The 19,682-nt window shown below is 35.2% G+C and overlaps 1 protein-coding gene across 1 annotated transcript; it reads right to left on the bottom strand.

The window, feature by feature from the left end:
• Positions 1 to 4,778: 4,778 nt before the first annotated feature.
• Positions 4,779 to 19,176, bottom strand: LOC141292789 (apoptosis-inducing factor 3-like). The gene is made up of 17 exons (XM_073824846.1): positions 19,068 to 19,176; positions 18,800 to 18,909; positions 17,368 to 17,412; positions 17,182 to 17,263; positions 16,994 to 17,106; positions 14,827 to 14,913; positions 14,332 to 14,423; positions 14,063 to 14,193; positions 13,739 to 13,854; positions 13,580 to 13,651; positions 12,353 to 12,416; positions 12,177 to 12,253; positions 11,977 to 12,094; positions 10,619 to 10,717; positions 10,427 to 10,502; positions 10,236 to 10,340; positions 4,779 to 6,466 (listed from the first exon to the last, which is right to left on the bottom strand). Exons 1-17 carry the CDS (start codon positions 19,174 to 19,176, stop codon positions 6,427 to 6,429), a joined length of 1,536 nt encoding a protein of 511 aa, XP_073680947.1. The 3' UTR covers positions 4,779 to 6,426.
• Positions 19,177 to 19,682: the final 506 nt, after the last annotated feature.

Raw genomic sequence — 19,682 nt, 5'->3', positions numbered from 1 at the left:
AAAGTCGGAATTACGAGAATAAAGTTAAAATATTTTAAAAAATAAAGTCAAAATATTTTGAGAATAAAGTCATAATTACGAGAATAAAGTCCAAATATTTGGGGATTAAGTCCAAATATTTTGAGAATAAAGTCCAAATATTTTGTGAGAAAATTGTCAAAATATTTTGAGAATAAAGTCGGAATTATGAGAATAAAGTCAAAATATTTTGAAAATAAAGTCGGAATCACGAGAATAAAGTCAAAATATTTTGAGAATAAAGTCAAAATATTTTGAGAATAAAGTCGGAATTACGAGAATAAAGTTGAAATTACAAGAATAAAGTTGAAATATTTTAAGAAAAAAGTCAAAATATTTAGAGAAAAAAGTAGAAATTATGAGAATAAAGTTTAAATCTTTCAAGAATAAATTCAAAATAACTATGAGAATTCATTCGTAGTAATTACGAGATTAAAGTTATAATATTTTGAGAGTATATTCTATCCTAATGCACATGCAAATGACCCAGATTGGGAGCACCAGGAGATATCCCAAAAACTCAGCTTTCAAAATCTGTCCGTTTTATAACGAAATACAAACAATACGTCTATTACAACAATGTGTTTTTCATGCTCTTTAATGTGGCGTGACAGATCGCTGTATTCACCTCAGTTTAAGCGGCATGTGAATCAGTCATCTTTCCAATTACAATGAAACATTTATTTTATTAAATTAGACTAGACTGTATTTTTATTCCTTCTGATGTTCCTTCATGTTTATATCATGCTATAAACTTTACATAAAGAGAAAAAAACACATCATTTGTATTTCATGATAAAACTGACAGAATTTGAAAGCTAAGCTGTTATATTAAAAGCAACAAAGCACAAAATTATTGCGATTACTGGGTGGCTGGCGCGCTACAAATAATGAATAATTATTTCCAAGCATACTGCGAGTATGACACATGGTATAATTTCTGCTAATAATCCCACATATATTCAAATAAATTCCGGTGGCCTGACAACTTCTCCAGGTGCTCCCAATCCGGGCCATTTGCATGCTCAGGCTACACTCTCAAAATTTTATTTTATTTTATTTTTAATTTCTACAATTTAATTCTAATAATTTTGACTTTATTCTCAAAATCTGGTAATTTCAATTTTATTCTCAAAACATTTCGACCTAATTCTCGAAACATTTTGACTTTGTTCTCAAAACATTTCAAATTTATTCTTAAAACATTTCGACTTTATTCTCATAATTTAGATTTTATTCTCGAAATTTTTTACTTTTTTTCTTTAAATATTTCGACTTTATTCTCGAAACATTTCAACTTAATTCTCGAAACATTTTGACTTTGTTCTCAAAACATTTCAACTTAATTCTCGAAACATTTCGACTTAATTCTCGAAACATTTCGACTTTGTTCTCAAAACATTTCAACTTAATTCTCGAAACATTTCGACTTAATTCTCGAAACATTTCGACTTAATTCTCAAAACATTTCAACTTAATTCTCGAAAACATTTCGACTTAATTCTCGAAACATTTCGACTTAATTCTCAAAACATTTCGACTTAATTCTCGAAACATTTCGACCTAATTCTCGAAACATTTCGACTTAATTCTCGAAACATTTCGACTTTATTCTCGAAACATTTCGACTTAATTCTCGAAACATTTCGACTTAATTCTCGAAACATTTCGACTTAATTCTCGAAACATTTCGACTTTATTCTCGAAACATTTTGACTTTGTTCTCAAAACATTTCAAATTTATTCTTAAAACATTTCGACTTTATTCTCATAATTTAGATTTTATTCTCGAAATTTTTTACTTTTTTTCTTTAAATATTTCGACTTAATTCTCGAAACATTTCGACTTTGTTCTCAAAACATTTCAACTTAATTCTCGAAACATTTCGACTTAATTCTCGAAACATTTCGACTTAATTCTCGAAAACATTTCGACTTAATTCTCGAAAACATTTCGACTTAATTCTCGAAACATTTCGACTTTGTTCTCAAAACATTTCAACTTAATTCTCGAAACATTTCGACTTAATTCTCGAAACATTTCGACTTTGTTCTCAAAACATTTCAACTTAATTCTCGAAACATTTCGACTTAATTCTCGAAACATTTCGACTTAATTCTCAAAACATTTCAACTTAATTCTCGAAAACATTTCGACTTAATTCTCGAAACATTTCGACTTAATTCTCAAAACATTTCGACTTAATTCTCGAAACATTTCGACCTAATTCTCGAAACATTTCGACTTAATTCTCGAAACATTTCGACTTTATTCTCGAAACATTTCGACTTAATTCTCGAAACATTTCGACTTAATTCTCGAAACATTTCGACTTAATTCTCGAAACATTTCGACTTTATTCTCGAAACATTTTGACTTTGTTCTCAAAACATTTCAAATTTATTCTTAAAACATTTCGACTTTATTCTCATAATTTAGATTTTATTCTCGAAATTTTTTACTTTTTTTCTTTAAATATTTCGACTTAATTCTCGAAACATTTCGACTTTGTTCTCAAAACATTTCAACTTAATTCTCGAAACATTTCGACTTAATTCTCGAAACATTTCGACTTAATTCTCGAAAACATTTCGACTTAATTCTCGAAAACATTTCGACTTAATTCTCGAAACATTTCGACTTTGTTCTCAAAACATTTCAACTTAATTCTCGAAACATTTCGACTTAATTCTCGAAACATTTCGACTTTGTTCTCAAAACATTTCAACTTAATTCTCGAAACATTTCGACTTAATTCTCGAAACATTTCGACTTAATTCTCAAAACATTTCAACTTAATTCTCGAAAACATTTCGACTTAATTCTCGAAACATTTCGACTTAATTCTCAAAACATTTCGACTTAATTCTCGAAACATTTCGACCTAATTCTCGAAACATTTCGACTTAATTCTCGAAACATTTCGACTTTATTCTCGAAACATTTCGACTTAATTCTCGAAACATTTCGACTTAATTCTCGAAACATTTCGACTTAATTCTCGAAACATTTCGACTTTATTCTCGAAACATTTTGACTTTGTTCTCAAAACATTTCAAATTTATTCTTAAAACATTTCGACTTTATTCTCATAATTTAGATTTTATTCTCGAAATTTTTTACTTTTTTTCTTTAAATATTTCGACTTAATTCTCGAAACATTTCGACTTTGTTCTCAAAACATTTCAACTTAATTCTCGAAACATTTCGACTTAATTCTCGAAACATTTCGACTTAATTCTCGAAAACATTTCGACTTAATTCTCGAAAACATTTCGACTTAATTCTCGAAACATTTCGACTTTGTTCTCAAAACATTTCAACTTAATTCTCGAAACATTTCGACTTAATTCTCGAAACATTTCGACTTAATTCTCGAAAACATTTCGACTTAATTCTCGAAACATTTCGACTTAATTCTCGAAACATTTCGACTTAATTCTCGAAAACATTTCGACTTAATTCTCGAAACATTTCGACTTAATTCTCAAAACATTTCGACTTAATTCTCGAAACATTTCGACTTAATTCTCAAAACATTTCGACTTAATTCTCGAAACATTTCGACTTTATTCTCGAAACATTTCGACTTTATTCTCGAAACATTTCGACTTTATTCTCAAAACATTTCGACTTAATTCTCGAAACATTTCGACTTAATTCTCAAAACATTTCGACTTAATTCTCGAAACATTTCGACTTTATTCTCGAAACATTTCGACTTTATTCTCGAAACATTTCGACTTTATTCTCGAAACATTTCGACTTTATTCTCGAAACATTTCGACTTTATTCTCGAAACATTTCGACTTTATTCTCGAAACATTTCGACTTTATTCTCGAAACATTTCGACTTAATTCTCGAAACATTTCGACCTAATTCTCGAAACATTTCGACTTAATTCTCGAAACATTTCGACTTAATTCTCGAAAACATTTCGACTTAATTCTCGAAACATTTCGACTTAATTCTCGAAACATTTCGACTTAATTCTCGAAACATTTCGACTTAATTCTCGAAAACATTTCGACTTAATTCTCGAAACATTTCGACTTTATTCTCAAAACATTTCGACTTAATTCTCGAAACATTTCGACCTAATTCTCGAAACATTTCGACTTAATTCTCGAAACATTTCGACTTAATTCTCGAAAACATTTCGACTTAATTCTCGAAACATTTCGACTTAATTCTCAAAACATTTCGACTTAATTCTCAAAACATTTCGACTTAATTCTCGAAACATTTCGACTTAATTCTCGAAACATTTCGACTTTGTTCTCAAAACATTTCAACTTAATTCTCGAAACATTTCGACCTAATTCTCGAAACATTTCGACTTAATTCTCGAAACATTTCGACTTAATTCTCGAAAACATTTCGACTTAATTCTCGAAACATTTCGACTTAATTCTCAAAACATTTCGACCTAATTCTCGAAACATTTCGACTTAATTCTCGAAACATTTCGACTTAATTCTCGAAAACATTTCGACTTAATTCTCGAAACATTTCGACTTAATTCTCGAAACATTTCGACTTAATTCTCGAAACATTTCGACTTAATTCTCGAAAACATTTCGACTTAATTCTCGAAACATTTCGACTTAATTCTCGAAACATTTCGACTTAATTCTCGAAACATTTCGACTTTGTTCTCAAAACATTTCAAATTTATTCTTAAAACATTTCGACTTTATTCTCATAATTTAGATTTTATTCTCGAAATTTTTTACTTTTTTTCTTTAAATATTTCGACTTTATTCTCGAAACATTTCGACTTAATTCTCGAAACATTTCGACTTTATTCTCGTAATTTCAACTTCATTATCGAAATATATCGACTTTATTCTCAGAATATTACAACTTAATATTCATGCTGATCATGAAAGTAAAGAAGTCCAAACCAGTAAAACATAATTTATTGCTCTTTAAAGGTTACAGATGAGTATGACAAATGTGCTATATTTTTAAACTGTGTAAAAAAACAAGACAATGAACCATGAATGAGTAACAGTGACTAAAACTGCCCAACCAGTGCAAATGATACACTTGCTTTGCAGCACATTGTATATTCTGATAAAAAACAGCCTTGTGTGTGACTGTCTTTGCCGGTTAAAATGGTTCTATATCTAAAACTGCGACCTATAACATTATAAACTGAAACTGTAAGGTTGCCAACCTGATTTAACTTTTTGTAGCAGATAAGTAAACTGGACCTATTTCATTTGCATGTCATTAATAATGCAATAGTACTGCAACATGCTTCCTGTTAGAAAAACTGGACCAACATGGAAGTCATCACATTAAAAGTGATATTGTGCTTGTTATCAATATCACAGAATGTCAAAATGTCAAGTATACAGCGAGACTTTTTCTACTTTCTAAATAGCATGAACTTTGTGGATCATCTTAATAATAGCAATAAAATGTGTTGTTTTTCTTTTTAAAATAAAAACAGGCAGTCTACCTAACTAAGTGATTGTGGAAAATGTTAGATAATGTTACTTTTATAAAGAGCTCTTTTCAGTTCTCAGTTTTCAGGCCTAAGCTCTATTTTATGGCCCACATATCACCTCCAGATTTGGACTGTCGTATATGACCCATATATCTCTGCACAAATTCTTGCTGATATGAACAGAAGAGAGTTATGAGGATTTGGGATGGAAAACTGGGTTGCGTTGTAGAAGAGAGAGAATAAGAGGCGATATAAGAGAGCAGCTCAGCATTTCTTTTGTAGCATGCCCTTTTGTAACATGTTTGTCCAGCTCTATTATATATGCTCCCCCTTTTGTGACCACCGTCACATTCAGCATCCTTTGTTCAGTGTTCATCTAATCCTCCTAAGCGCTATGATTGGATGTACGCTCAGTGATTGTCTATTTTTCCACTACCCATGCTCCATTTCACAGCTTGATGACCAACTACGCCACCTAGATCCATCAAGCACATGGTATTCCAGAGTGACTGTATGTAATAATCTACTTTTCCTTCTAAACATTGAGTAAATGATATACAAACTAGATGATATTTACGAAAAATAATCTTTCTTAAACTCATTCCTAAATATGTTATCTTAAAATAAATATAGAACTGTGTTCATAATCAGAAAACTGGATCTCAACCTGAGCTAACCAGCAAAATCGCCATTTTTCTTTGGAAGCTTCTCATTTTTTCATAGTCGTATGTGGGTAGTGGTTTTCCTCTCTAAATATATCAGTGTTAAAATGGCAAACTCCTTGTGAACTGTGTACAAAGCTGTTGTTGAAGAGACAGACTGTAAGGCACTGGCCTTTATAAATGTTACAAAAAAAACGTCTTCTGAGTAAATGCATGATTGGATGGGATGGACTGTGGACAGAATGGCTGAATTCTGATTATTTGGAGTTCAAACTGCTGTCAGTTGTCACATGGGCTGCAGTTTCAGCCAGCTAAGGTCATCTGACCTATAAAAGAAAGAAAACCTCAGTAAAAAACATTAACAATACAACAGAGCTCTGACCGTGGTTGCTTTTAACCTCTTTCAAAGTGGCACCTAGTATTTATCTACATAAAAAAATGTATTTCTTAAGAAATAAATTGTGCATTTGAACAGTATCTCAACAAATGTTTAAAATGATGTAAACTCTAGTAAAAAAAATGTTTAATCTCCATTCCATTTTGAGATCAAATGACCAGCTTTTTCCTTCTCACTGGCTGCATCTAAAAATCACATACTCTCTGAGTAGGTACTTATTTTGAATAAGTAATCACTCTGTGAGCATGATATAGTATGACTGTGTGTAGTATATATGAAATCTGGATATTCTACATTCGTCATGTTGTCACTGTCACGTGACCTAGCAGTGTCAGTTGAGTCACTTCACTGCTATTCACCATTTTTTTCCCATGGCTTCATGGAATAGTGAAGTGTTCATTAAATGTGGAAGTAATAAGTCATTTAGATACTTCCACACAGCCTATTTTTTAAGAATACTGTGAATTTGGACATTTTTACATACTGTTTTTTATATAGTATGGAAGTATGTGATTTATGCAGCCATTGTTTGGAATAGCATACTAGACTCTCAGTTTAAAAAGGTACATAAGCTCTCAATAAAGTGCAACCCTTTCAACAGGTACTAATATGTACCATTTTAGGTACTAATATGTAGGGATGCACTAAAATGAAAATTCTTGGCTGAAGCACTGGGCCGAAGGCTAAAGCCTGATTACCGAACATGTTTTTGTTTTTTGTGATTTTTCCCCCATGTATTTTGCCAATTTTTTTCACCATTGCATAAATTAAATAGCCAAAATGTGCTTTTTACAGTTTTATCTTGCTTTATAAAAAACCATGACGTTCTGTAGTTTATTTACTAATGGTTTAAGGCTATTTTGCAATTTCAGTCATCATACGGTAACCAGCAACAACCACCCCTTTCTCTTCTCATGGAAGACATGCAATGCAGTTCTAAACATCTCATGCTGTCGGTGCTTGTAATGATTTTTGCATCTTTCTCTGACAGTTTTAAATGCTTCCACACTGCCAAAATGTTTGCTGCATTAATGCGCGCCTCTATTTGATCGCATCACAACATTGTTCGGTATAATTTCGGTGCATACCTACTAATATGTAGACTTTAGGTACTAATATATACCTTCAAGCTTCCAATATGCTCCTTCTAGGGTAAAAATAAACAAAGATGTAGATTTTGAAAGGGTACCATCCCAGTGACAGCTTTTGTACCCTTTTATTTCTGAGAGTGTACCATACTACTGTACTATACTATTTATGCAATATGTAGTATACAGTGCCTTGCGAAAGTATTCATACTCCTTAATTTTTTTTTTCACGTTTTTATGTTAAACTGTTATGTTACGTGGCTTTATGTTAAACTGCTTTAAATGACTTTTTCCCAACATCAATCTACACTCTTTACACCATAATGACAAAGAACAAAACAGATTTGTGAAAACTTTGCAAATGTATTAAAAATAAAACACTAAGTGTACATTTCATAAGTATTCATACCCTTAACTCAGTACTTAGTTGGAGCACATTTACAGCCTGAAGTCTCTTCGGCTATGATGCGGCAAGCTTTGCACATCTGCATTTGCCAATTATCTGCCATTCTTCTCCTTACCTCTTCACCTCTCAAGCTCTGTCAGCTTGGATGGAGTCTAGAATTGCGTTCAAGCCTAGGCTCTGTTGGTCACTCAAGGACATTCACAGAGTTGTCTACAAGCCACTCTTGCTGTGTGCTTTGGGTCATTGTCCTGTTAGAAGGTGAACCTCCTGCCCAGTCTGAGGTTCTGAATGCTCTGAACTGGATTTTCATTAAGGCTATCTCAATATTTTGGTGCACTGAGCTTTTCTTCTACTCTGACTGAAAAACAGCCCCACAGCATGAAGCTGCTACCAGCACACTTTACTTTTGGGATGGTACTCTGCAGGTAATGAGCAGTGCCTGGTTTCCTTCAAACACAATGCTTGGAATTGAGGTTCATCAGACCACAGAATCTTGTTTCTCACAGTCTGAGGGTCCTTTATGTGCTTTTTTTGCAAACTCCAAATGGGTTTTCATGTGTCTTCATTGAGGAGAGGATTGAGCCTTGCCGCACCACCATAAAGCCCAGATTGGTGAGGTGTTGCAGTGATGTTTGTCCTTCTACAAGTTTCTTCTATCTGCATATGATCATGGAGTTTAACTAGATAGACCATCAGCTTCTTGGTCACCAATTTACCAAGTCCATTCTCCATCATTTGCTCTTTTTGGCCAGCAGGCCAGCTCCAGGAAGAGTCCTAGTTGTTCCAAGCTTCTTCCATTAAGGATAATGGAGGCCACATGCTTCTGTGAACCTTCAATGCAGCAGAATTTTTTTCTGAACTCTTTCACATCTGTGCCTTGGTGCAGGCCTGTTTCTGAGCTCTACAGGCAGTTATTTTGACCTCAAGGCTTGGTTTTTGCTTTGAAATGCATTTGCAGCTGTTAGACCTTTTCTGAAAAGTGTGTGCCTTTCAAAATCAAACCCATTCAATTGAATTTGCCACAGTTTAACTTCACTCAAGTGTAGTAACATCTACAAGCAAAATGAATGCTCCTGAGCTAAATTTCATCTGCCCCATTTAAGGGTATGAATACGTATGCAATGGAATCATTTCAGTTTTTTATTTCTAATAAATTTGCAAAGTTGTAACAAACCTGTTTTGTGCTTTGCCATTTTAGTATATGGAGTGCAGATTGCTGTAGAAAAAAAGCAATTTAAAGCAGTTTAATATAAGGCTGCAACATGACAAAACGTGAAAAAAAATGAAGGGGGTATGAATACTTTCGCAAAGCACTGTATACACTGAGCAAAGTATGCACATTTTAGGATAAACTTATGCCATGTGACTAATCACTTTGGAACCACAGGAAAATAACGTCTTCATTAGTTGTTTAAAAACTTTACTACTAAACTTCAATTAAACATCAACAAAATGTGCGACAATATTTGATTTATAAAAAGCTATTAGAATGCTTGTTTAAGGGGTAAGTGTGGGATAACTAGGCTAAAGTTTACCAGCCAAACCTTGATTCCTTGGTTGTATTGGTTGTTTAAAAGGAAAATTCAATCATTGATAAATAAATGATTCAGTGAACCTTGAAAAGGATAGTTCACCCAAAAATGAAAATTCTGTTAGTAATTACTCAGCCTCATGTCGTTTCAAACGTGTAAGACCTTTGTTCATCTTCAGAAAACAAATTAAGATATTTTTGATGAAATCCTAGAGCTTTCCGACCCTGCATAGACAGCAACGCAACTGAAACATTTTATTGCCCTAAAAGTAGTAAGGACATTGTTAAAATACTCCATGTAACATCAGTGGTTCAACTGTAACGTTATGAAGCTACGAGAATAATTTTTGTGCACAAAGAAAACAAAAATAAAGACAGTTTCTTCTCCTCCGAGTCAGTTTTCGATGCACACTCAGGAGAGTACCACTGTGGAGGTCGGCATTCTGACGTAGAACCCGGATGCATTGCGACTTGTTTACAAGCAGAGAATTTACCAATTTCACTAGCTTAACTTGTGTTTCGAAGATGAACGAAGGTCTTATGGATTTGGAACAACATGAGGGTGAGCAATTACTGACAGAATCTTCATTTTTGGGTGCACTATCCCTTTAACTTCAGTGATGGCTATCTGTGTTTTCATATACACATTAAGTGAATTTGAGTTCTCACTCACTCTGCTTCTGCCTTTGTAATCACTCTTCCTTCCGCCAACCTTTCTGCCACCACAGAGACAGCCGGTTCAACATTCAATCCTGCTGCAGCCACCACCACATCATCCCTGCAATTAAAAGTACATAGCCAAGATTTCAAGATTTAAAGAGAAAACTGGTATAAAGTGGATGCCACGAACCTACAGCTTCTTACTTGAGGTAAAGTGCCAAAAACTTCACATTCTCAAATTTCCCTTTCAGCACCATCTTAGTGTATCCCTCCCCATACCCTGTGAATAGTGAAGGACAAAGACATAATTACGATTACAATTACAATTACACATACAAATTCCTGTATTTTACAATTGTTAAAGCATGTACGAGTTTGTAAGTTAAAAGGCAGCACCAGCATATCGAATAGTTCTCCCCAGCAGGACGGTCCAATAGAATGGCACTGTGTTTAGCTCCACTTCCCTGCGCAACATGCTTAAGGCTGCAATCCTTCCTAATAAGGCAAATGTTATAATGATATCAAAGAAATCTGAGCACTACAGTGGTACAATTATGTTCATTTTTGTACTTAAAAACAAGTGATGCACCAATTTATTTTTATTTTTTCACCAAAACCAAAAAAATTAAGTTTTAATTTTACCCAAAAATTGAAACAGACAAAAAAAATTTGGTAGTTAAAGGGATACATCATCTATTGAAACGCCACTCGCACATCAAACAGTTAGTGGAAGCTAGAGATTAAAGTTTATAAAGTTTTAAATTTGGATATTTTTCTTACAAAAGCATCAATTCACTTCAGAAGGCCTTTATTAACCACCTGGAGCCATGTGGAGCACTTTTTATGATGGATGGATCATAGACTGTAAAAAATATGGACGTAGTATCCGTGACGTCACCCGTAGGATTCTGAAGCGCTAATTTGAAGCTCATAGTGGGCGGGATTCGGCCGCGCCATCTTGGAATCGCGTCACCGCGCGTCACTCCCGGATAATCAAAAATGGGCAAAAAGGCGGGAAGTGGGTGGAGCTGGTTGCTGAAACCATGCCCGCCTAGAGCGACAGTGGTGACAGCAGCGGCAATCCCCCTGTCACTCAAGTGGCCACGCCCTTAATTATGCTGAACTTTAAGGCTTAATATAACGTAAACCGATGAGTTATAAAAAAAATTCACCCCCCTCACAGTTGACATGAAGGGCAAAACTAGCTATATAGACCAAAACCATTTTTTGAACCAGGCTGTAAACATACTTTTTTCTGCTGTAAAGTTGGGCATTTTAACATGGAGTGTCAATGGGATTGACTCCCTTTTGCAGCCAGCCTCAAGCGGCCAGTCGATGAATTGCAGTTTCAGTCACTTCCGTGTTGGTTTCACGAGGGAGACCGGAAGGTTGCCCCTTGGGATGGATGCACTTTTTTGGGACTTCCAAATCTTAAACCCCATTCACTGCTTTTTATAAAGCTTAGAGGAACTAGGAAATTTTTTCTTTTCATAAGTCATATACAACTAGGATGGCCTAATGGTAAGTAAAGGGTCATTTTCATTTTTGGGTGAACTATCCCTTTAAATTTTGGTAATTGAAGTATGCTTTTCAGAGTTTTATGTTCATAAGTGATAAACCAGTAAAAGTCTCTTAATACTTAAGTCATGCTCATTTTACAAATTGCTACTCAAAATATACAGCTTTAAGGTGTCTATATGTCAATATACTTCTAAAAGTTGGAAAAATTAGCAAATATACGCATTTTTGATTACCGTGTGCCTGTGCTACCTGCCAGTGGCCGATGCTGACATACTGGCCTTTTGCCATTTTCAGAGGAAAGGAGGTCAGATCTCCTGCACAGTAGACGTCTGTTATGTTGGTCCTCATGTACTAGACAGACAGGGACACGATTTAAGTTTCTGGAAGTGTAAGATGATTGATTGAGCTCAAAGAAATTGGTTGAAACACTTACCTCATCCACAATTACAAAGTTCTTGGAGTCCATTCTTATTGGACTCCCTTTCAAAAACTCTGAATTGGGATTGACACCTTATATGTGGAGATAATTGGAGAGATGAGAGCACAAAACTTGTTCAGGTTATTCAAAGTGAAGAGGTACTTTGTTCTCAGTTTGATGACTGTACATACCAATTCCAACAATTAACAAATCGGCTTCAATTATGATACCGCTCTTCAATTTCACAGCCTTAACCTGTGAAAAAACAGGTAATTCTGTTAATAATTCTGGATAAAGCGAAACCATCATTCAGGTAAGTTTTCTTAATAATGTACAGTTGAGGTCAAAAGTTTACATACACCTTACAGATTCTGCAAAATGTTAATTATTTTACCAAAATTAGAGGGAGCATACAAAATGCATATTATTTTTTATTTAGTGCTGACCTGAATTAGATATACTTTACATAAAAGACATTTACATATAGTCCACAAGAGAAAATCAAAGTTGATTTTATAAAAAAGACTCTGTTCAAAAGTTTACATACACTTGATTCTTAATACTGTGTTGTTACCTGAATAATCCACAGCTGTGTTTTTTTTTTTTTTTTTTTGTTTAGTGATAGTTGTTCATGAGTCCCTTGTGACTCATATGTAACTATACAGAAGGTTCAAATGCTCAGTGATGCTCCTGAAGGAAACACAATGCATTACACATTTTTTTTTAATTTAAAGTTCAGGGTAAATGTAACTTATTTTGTCTTCTGGGAAACATGTATCTTCTGCAGCTTCTGAAAGATAGTACGAAATGAGAAAAAATATGATATTTAGGCAAAATAAGAAAAAAGTAAACATCTTCATTCTGTTCAAAAGTTTTCACCCCCTGGCTCTTAATGCATGATTTTTCCTTCTGAAGCATCAGTGAGTGTTTGAACCTTCTGAAATAGTTGCATATGAGTCTCTCAGCTGTCCTCGGTGTGAAAAGATAGATCTCAAAATCATACAGTCATTGTTGGAAAGAGTTAAGTGCACAAAAATGCTAAAAAAAAAAAAAAACACAGAATTTGTGGGACCTGAAGGATTTTTCTGAAGAACAGTGGGCAGTTTAACTGTTCAGGACAACTAGGGACTCATGAACAACTATCACAAAAAAACATACAGCTGTGGATCATTCAGGTAACAACACAATATTAAGAATCAAGTGTATGTAAACTTTTGAACAGGGTCATTTTTATACAATAAATTCAACCATTATTTTTTCTAATAATATTACAACAAAAAAAAAATTTTATGATCCCGCTTATTTTGGTAAAATAATTAACATTTTGCAGATTATGCAAGGTGTATGTAAACTTTTGACTGATGTATTGTTTTTGCAGAAAAAATACTATATTTTAGAGCAAATGAACTTGACTTTACCCTCCTATTTTCGCCTTGAACCTCAGCGACAGCATCATTCATGTAGAACGTCGCCCCTCTCTCTTCCAGCATCTTAAAGAACAAACAAACCAAAGTAAGAAGATAATCATTAAGCACATATTTGATATTGTTATGGCTGTATTGGGCCTTATAACATACCATCATGGTGACCTTTCCTATCTCTGGGCCTAGAGTCTTCTGATAGGGGAGTTCACTGCTTCCAATGATTGTGATACTACTGGCCATGTCTATCATATAGGCGGCCACTTCCATGCCTTCAATGGCAAATACAATAGACTAGTTATTTTGTTCATGCACTAAATTTCAAGTTTTCTAAAGCCATTGCTTTGCATAAGGAGTATCTATCTTAAGAAATATCTATTTTGAATGACGTATCTTTGGAAAAAATGAACTGATAACATTAGCTTTGCATATGCAAACAGTGGCAAAGAAACAGAGGGTGGCGAATGTTTGTGTGTGTACCAACGAAGGAAGTGCCCACAACGACTGTCCTGCAGCCCATGCAGGCATAGTGAATGCACCGGGCATCCTCTGGCGTTTCCAACATTAGCACGTTTTCCAGGTCCACACCAGGGCAGTCTAGATTTTTTGCTCTGTAGAGCAAAAATCAAGTAGTTTAAGTTCTGCATGGACCAAGTAAAATATAAAAAAATAATACTGTATCTAGACATAGACCATAAAAAGTGCAGTTAAATAATAGTTAATATCAGTAATTATCATCAGACACTTACCTGCATCCTGTTGCAATAAGGATTTGGTCATAGCCCTGGGTTAAGCCATCATCAAATGTCACTGTTTTCTTGATTGTATCTATTGATAAAGCCTGTACAAAGAACAATTCTAAGATTGTCATATGATTCTTGGTATAAACACAGTATAAACACAGTCAAACCAAACATTATACAGACACAGACAGATATAATTTTTTAGATTTTTTACTAGTGAGTGCGGGACACTATAGTTCATTTATGTAAGTGAGGATAGCAAACTAAAGTAAACTATGTCGTATTATACCCAAAACATTTTCATACTGTGGACTACCAGTAAAACTGATCAAAATTTGGGACCAATAATTTGATTTGACACTTGGCCTGACTATGTTTTGTTACATACCTGTCTAACTATAGCGAATAAACGGATAATGTGAGAAATGTTGAAGGTGTCTGAATACATTTTGGTTTGACTGTATTGGTATAAATGAGAGAGAACACAAGATTATCTCTCACCTCTTTTTTCAACCAGACCTCAATATCATACTTGTGGAAAAATTCCATTCTTCTCATTAGCAGACTGTCACTCTCAGCATTCATTATCTAAAACAAGATTGGGTTAAATGTTAATAATAACAAAAGTGTCACCCTTATGCACAGAAGTTCCTGTGTTTGAGCCTCAGTGGAACCAGTTGTGGCCTAATGGTTCAGTTCTCCCACAGGTTCAATTCTCAGCACTGGCAGGAAATGTAGGTGGGGGGAGTGAATGAACAGCACTTTCTTTCACCCTCATTACCCACAAATGAGGTGCCCCTGAGCAAGGCACCGAACCCCCAGTTGAAAATGTCTGCTGTGTGTTCACTATTCACGACACTAGGGGTCCCATGGGAAGACGCCAACAACTCCTGGACTGTATCATGAGTGTATGGAAATGCACATATTTACAGGTTCACGTGTTAGATAAAGCATCTCACCTCTTCGTGATCTTGCAGTGTCCAAGAACTTCAGCCAGCCTTTCCTCACCATTTGGCTGGGAATCTTGAGACATTGGAACAGTATCTGTACCCCTGAGGGGGAAAGACACTACAGAGGTCACACCCCACCCAACGGGGAGGTAACGTGTGAATAACACTTAGGGACTCACTAAGAGAGTGCTACAGAGGGAAGGTGGGCTCCACATAAGGGGAGACTGCCAAACTCAAAATGTAGAGACAGAGCCTGTCTTAAGGGAAACACCGTATTACAGCGAATATAGGTGGGGATACACATGTGGGACCACATTAGGGGTCCTACACATGTGGCATTAATCCAGTACAAGAGTCAAGGGGCAACTTTTGTAAAGACACAAGGGGACAGGGACATCCCAAAGAGAAGGACCATGTACTGAAAAATCTGACCTTCGAAGGCAGTGCCCGATTCAAGGCCCTCAAATCCAAGATTGGTCTGAGTCCGGTACAATGAAGTATGAGCTGTAAAACCCTTTACTCATTTCGGCTGAGGGGACTAGCTCTATCGCACATCGGCGTGGAGCAGGCAGGTGTTGCTGCTTCGGAGGGGCAGGGCTGGAACTTCATGGTCTTCGTCTGCTTCTTTACTGTGGAGAACTGCTGGGCAAATTCTTTCACAGTATCACCAAAGAGACCAACCTGGGAAATGGGGGCATCAAGAAAGCGGGCTTTCTCAGCATCCTGCATCTCGGCCAGGTTTAACCACAGGTGGCGCTCCTGGACCACCATACACCCTCTCCAGAGCATGCTTTCGTAGCTCTGCGCCAAACGCAGTTCCTGCACTAATTCTGGGTTGGGAGCACCCTTGTGCAGATTTTTCAACACCTTGGCCTGATATACCTGCAAGATGGCCATGGCGTCCAGGGCGGACGCAGCTTGTCCAAAAGCTTTGTAAAACTTCGCCATGAGAGTGGAGAGAACTTACAGGCTTTAGGCGGGAATCTTGGGCGGCCCGCCAGGTTGCGGCGTTTTGCGGGCAGAGATGCATCGCAATCGCTTTCTCCACCTGGGGAACCTCCGTATATGGTTGAGGGAGGAGGAGTTGGTATATTGCATTCTGGCCAATAGAGGGGCCTTCCACGATTTCGTCAAGGGTAGAAACCGCAACCAGAAGGATGGAAAAGCATAATGAAACACACAATCCAACCGTGTCAGTACTTTTAGAGGAATTTTGCTCTTTTAGAGGTAAATCTTCTCTTGAGACCGTCGTCGAAGCACCTAGGGAGCTCTCACTGCAGCTGGCTGAGTCTGAGAAAGGAGAGATCGCTTCCCGTGCCTTAGATCCAACCACGAAGAGGTGAGTGTTGCTACTTCTCAAAGAGTTGTATTCGGCTCCAAAGAATAGAACGAATTAGCAGATCTCAAGCTGGCCTATTTATACCAGGATGTCCAGGGTGTGGCCAGCTATGCAAAATCCACACACCAAATTTCATTGGCCTTTTCTCAAGATTTCTGAGGTGTTTGGGCTCCCAAGAGCGACCCCTAGTGTCGTATTATTCGACACAATGTCGAACTAGAGGTCAACAGAGTAACCTACATTTTAGACATTAAGGTTCAAATGAAGCAAAATCAATCACTTATGTGAATGAATTATTCAATCTTTCAAAATGTAGTCTCAGTTGCAAGAGTTAACAGATTTTAACGTCTTTTTTTCTGCAAGAAGATCTTGTGCTCACCTTGCTGAGTCTGGTTTTGTCGTATGGAAGGAGGTCGTCTCTAGATACCATAATAATCCTGCCACCATAGTTTTCTTGTCGTAGTGTCTCAGCACACATTAAAGAGGCTGCACCTGTGCTCGAAAATACACACCAACATTAAAACATAACCCAGCAAATAAAGGGAATATCAGACATTCTTCTCTCACCTCCTCCTAGGAGCATGACAGTATGTGACACCGCTTGATCTCTGGCTCCCATCCATTTGATACGTTTAGGCTGACCCTGAATCTGTACAGAAAATATTTTTTTTTACTCTCAGAATTGTCCTGATTTTGATTTTGCTTTAATACATTTAGTATAGAAGATAAAATGTCCATATGAAGGCACTTTACCCTTTTCTTAACAGACACATAAACTTTGTTGTTTTCGACTTTCACCTGTCAAGAAAAATAACAGAATAAATCAGTTATATATGTTAGCATGCAGTCAAAAGTTTGAAATAATTCCAATATTTTTAATGTTTTTGATAGAAATCTCAAGGCTGTTTTTTTGGTCAAAAACACAGTAAAAACAGTAATACTGTGAAATATTGCATTTAGAAAAACTGTCTGGCAAAGCTGAATTTTCAGTATCATTACTCCAGTCTTCAGTGTCAGATGATCTTCTGAAATCAATGCTGATGATTTGTTTGATCAATTATTAACAATTATAATTGGGGCTTAATTATTAATTAGGGTTCTTAATAATATCAATGTTGCTTCATACTTTTAAATCATATTTTTTTAGATTTTTTGATAAATAGAAAGTTTAAGAGCATTTATTTAAATAAAAATATTTTGTAATTATATGAATGTCTTTACTGTCATTTTTGATCAATTTAATGTTTCCGTGCTGAATAAAAGTATTTCTTTAATCTTAATTCCTCCAAATTATTGAATGGTAGTATTAAACAGCAAAACTGTTTTTTTTTTTATATTGATAATATTTAAATGTTTTTGAGCATCATTTGAACATACTGTAATGACAGTATAGAGTAAAGTAATTGCTACTGAAAATTCAGCTTGGCATCACAGAAATAAATCACATTTTATATTCAAATAGAATACAGATCTTCTAAATTGTAATAATATATTACAGTATTACTGTTTTTACTGTATTTGATCAAATAAATGGTGCTTTGGTTATAACAAGAGACTTTTTTCAAAGACATCGTAATTATTCTAAAGTTTATGAAAACTATACCAAGCTAATTTTATGTATTTAATGTATAATAAATGATGCAATATTTATATATCTAATATTTATTTGATCTAAAATACAGCAAAAATTTACTATTTAAAATAACTGCTTTATATTTTAATATATTTTAAAATGTAATTTATTCCTGTGATCAAAGCTAAATGTTCAGCATCATTACTCCAGTCTTCAGTGTCATCAGTGATCCTTCAGAAATCATTCTGATATGCTGATTTGCAGTTTTTTTTATCATAATTATTATCAATATTTAAAACAGTTGAGTACATTTAATACAAATTATAGAAATTAATACTTTTATTTAGAAGGATGCTTTAAATTGATCAAAAGTTATGATAAAGACATTTCTATTTCTATTTCAGATCAATGCTGCAGGCTTGGTGAGCAGAAGAGACTTATTTAAAAAACATAAAATATCTTACTGTCTAAAAACTTTTGACTGGTAGTGTATATAATATATCACACTTTATATAATGTATTTAAAATATTATATTAAATATATATTTTAATGTACATTTTAATTCTTAAAAAGTCGTTATGTTAAGTAGTACAGAAATGTGTAATACATGCCTTGTGGCAGGGCAGACAGTCAATTCCAGGATACTCCTCCAAGTCACCGGTCTTCACATTAAAACAGGAACCATGCCAGGGACAGCGGACCCTGTGACCTGACAGCACCCCTGCAGATGAATTGCAATCACCTACTGTACAATTACAAGCTTACAAGACTTTTCTAGTAATGCTTTACTTCTCCCATGTTACTTAGTTATTTATGAAGATGTAAGCCAGCGGCACCAAGCTCGGTTTATACTGATAAAACGAATTCGTAATGCACTACCTTTGCTGAGTGGAGCACCATAGTGTGTGCACTGGTTACTGATGGCACTGTACACCCCATCACAGCGTACCAGCAAAACATTGTGGTCACCAACCTCCACCTCCATCATACTAGATCACAAGAACATTAATATGTGTTTTTATTAGGGTGACCATACATTGTCTTTTCCTGTTTTTGGACTTTAAAAAAAAAGTGTCCGGCCGAGATTCCTAAATCGCTTAAAATGTCCGGGATTCGGCTTTTGCTTTCTACAGTCGCCATTTATTGTACTAAAGCCTTGCGCGGGACTGTCGCTATCAATACAGAGTATTTAAATCACTTTGGATGCAGCTAAGTGTTGGGTGTTGGGTTGCCAAATCCGCAATTTTTCCACGGAATTGGGCAGATTTTAAACTGTTGCGGCGGGTTGAGTTTGAAAAATTGCAGAAATTCCATTTGACTGAAATGCTTGTATTGAAATATTTTGCATTCTACCTGTGATAAAACTGTGGTAGATAATAGTTTTGTGAAGGACAGCCACTGGAAGTTTTTATAGTTTTGGTATAGAAATGACATATTTGGTACCAAAACTAGCACCCCAAACCCCATTAAAACTAATATATTGTCACCAAATTT

This window comes from Garra rufa, chromosome 19, assembly GCF_049309525.1.
Source record: "Garra rufa chromosome 19, GarRuf1.0, whole genome shotgun sequence".
NCBI lineage: Eukaryota > Metazoa > Chordata > Actinopteri > Cypriniformes > Cyprinidae > Garra > Garra rufa.
The sequence above is the reverse complement of the archived record's forward strand: the minus strand, read 5'-3'. Positions and strand labels throughout refer to the sequence as shown.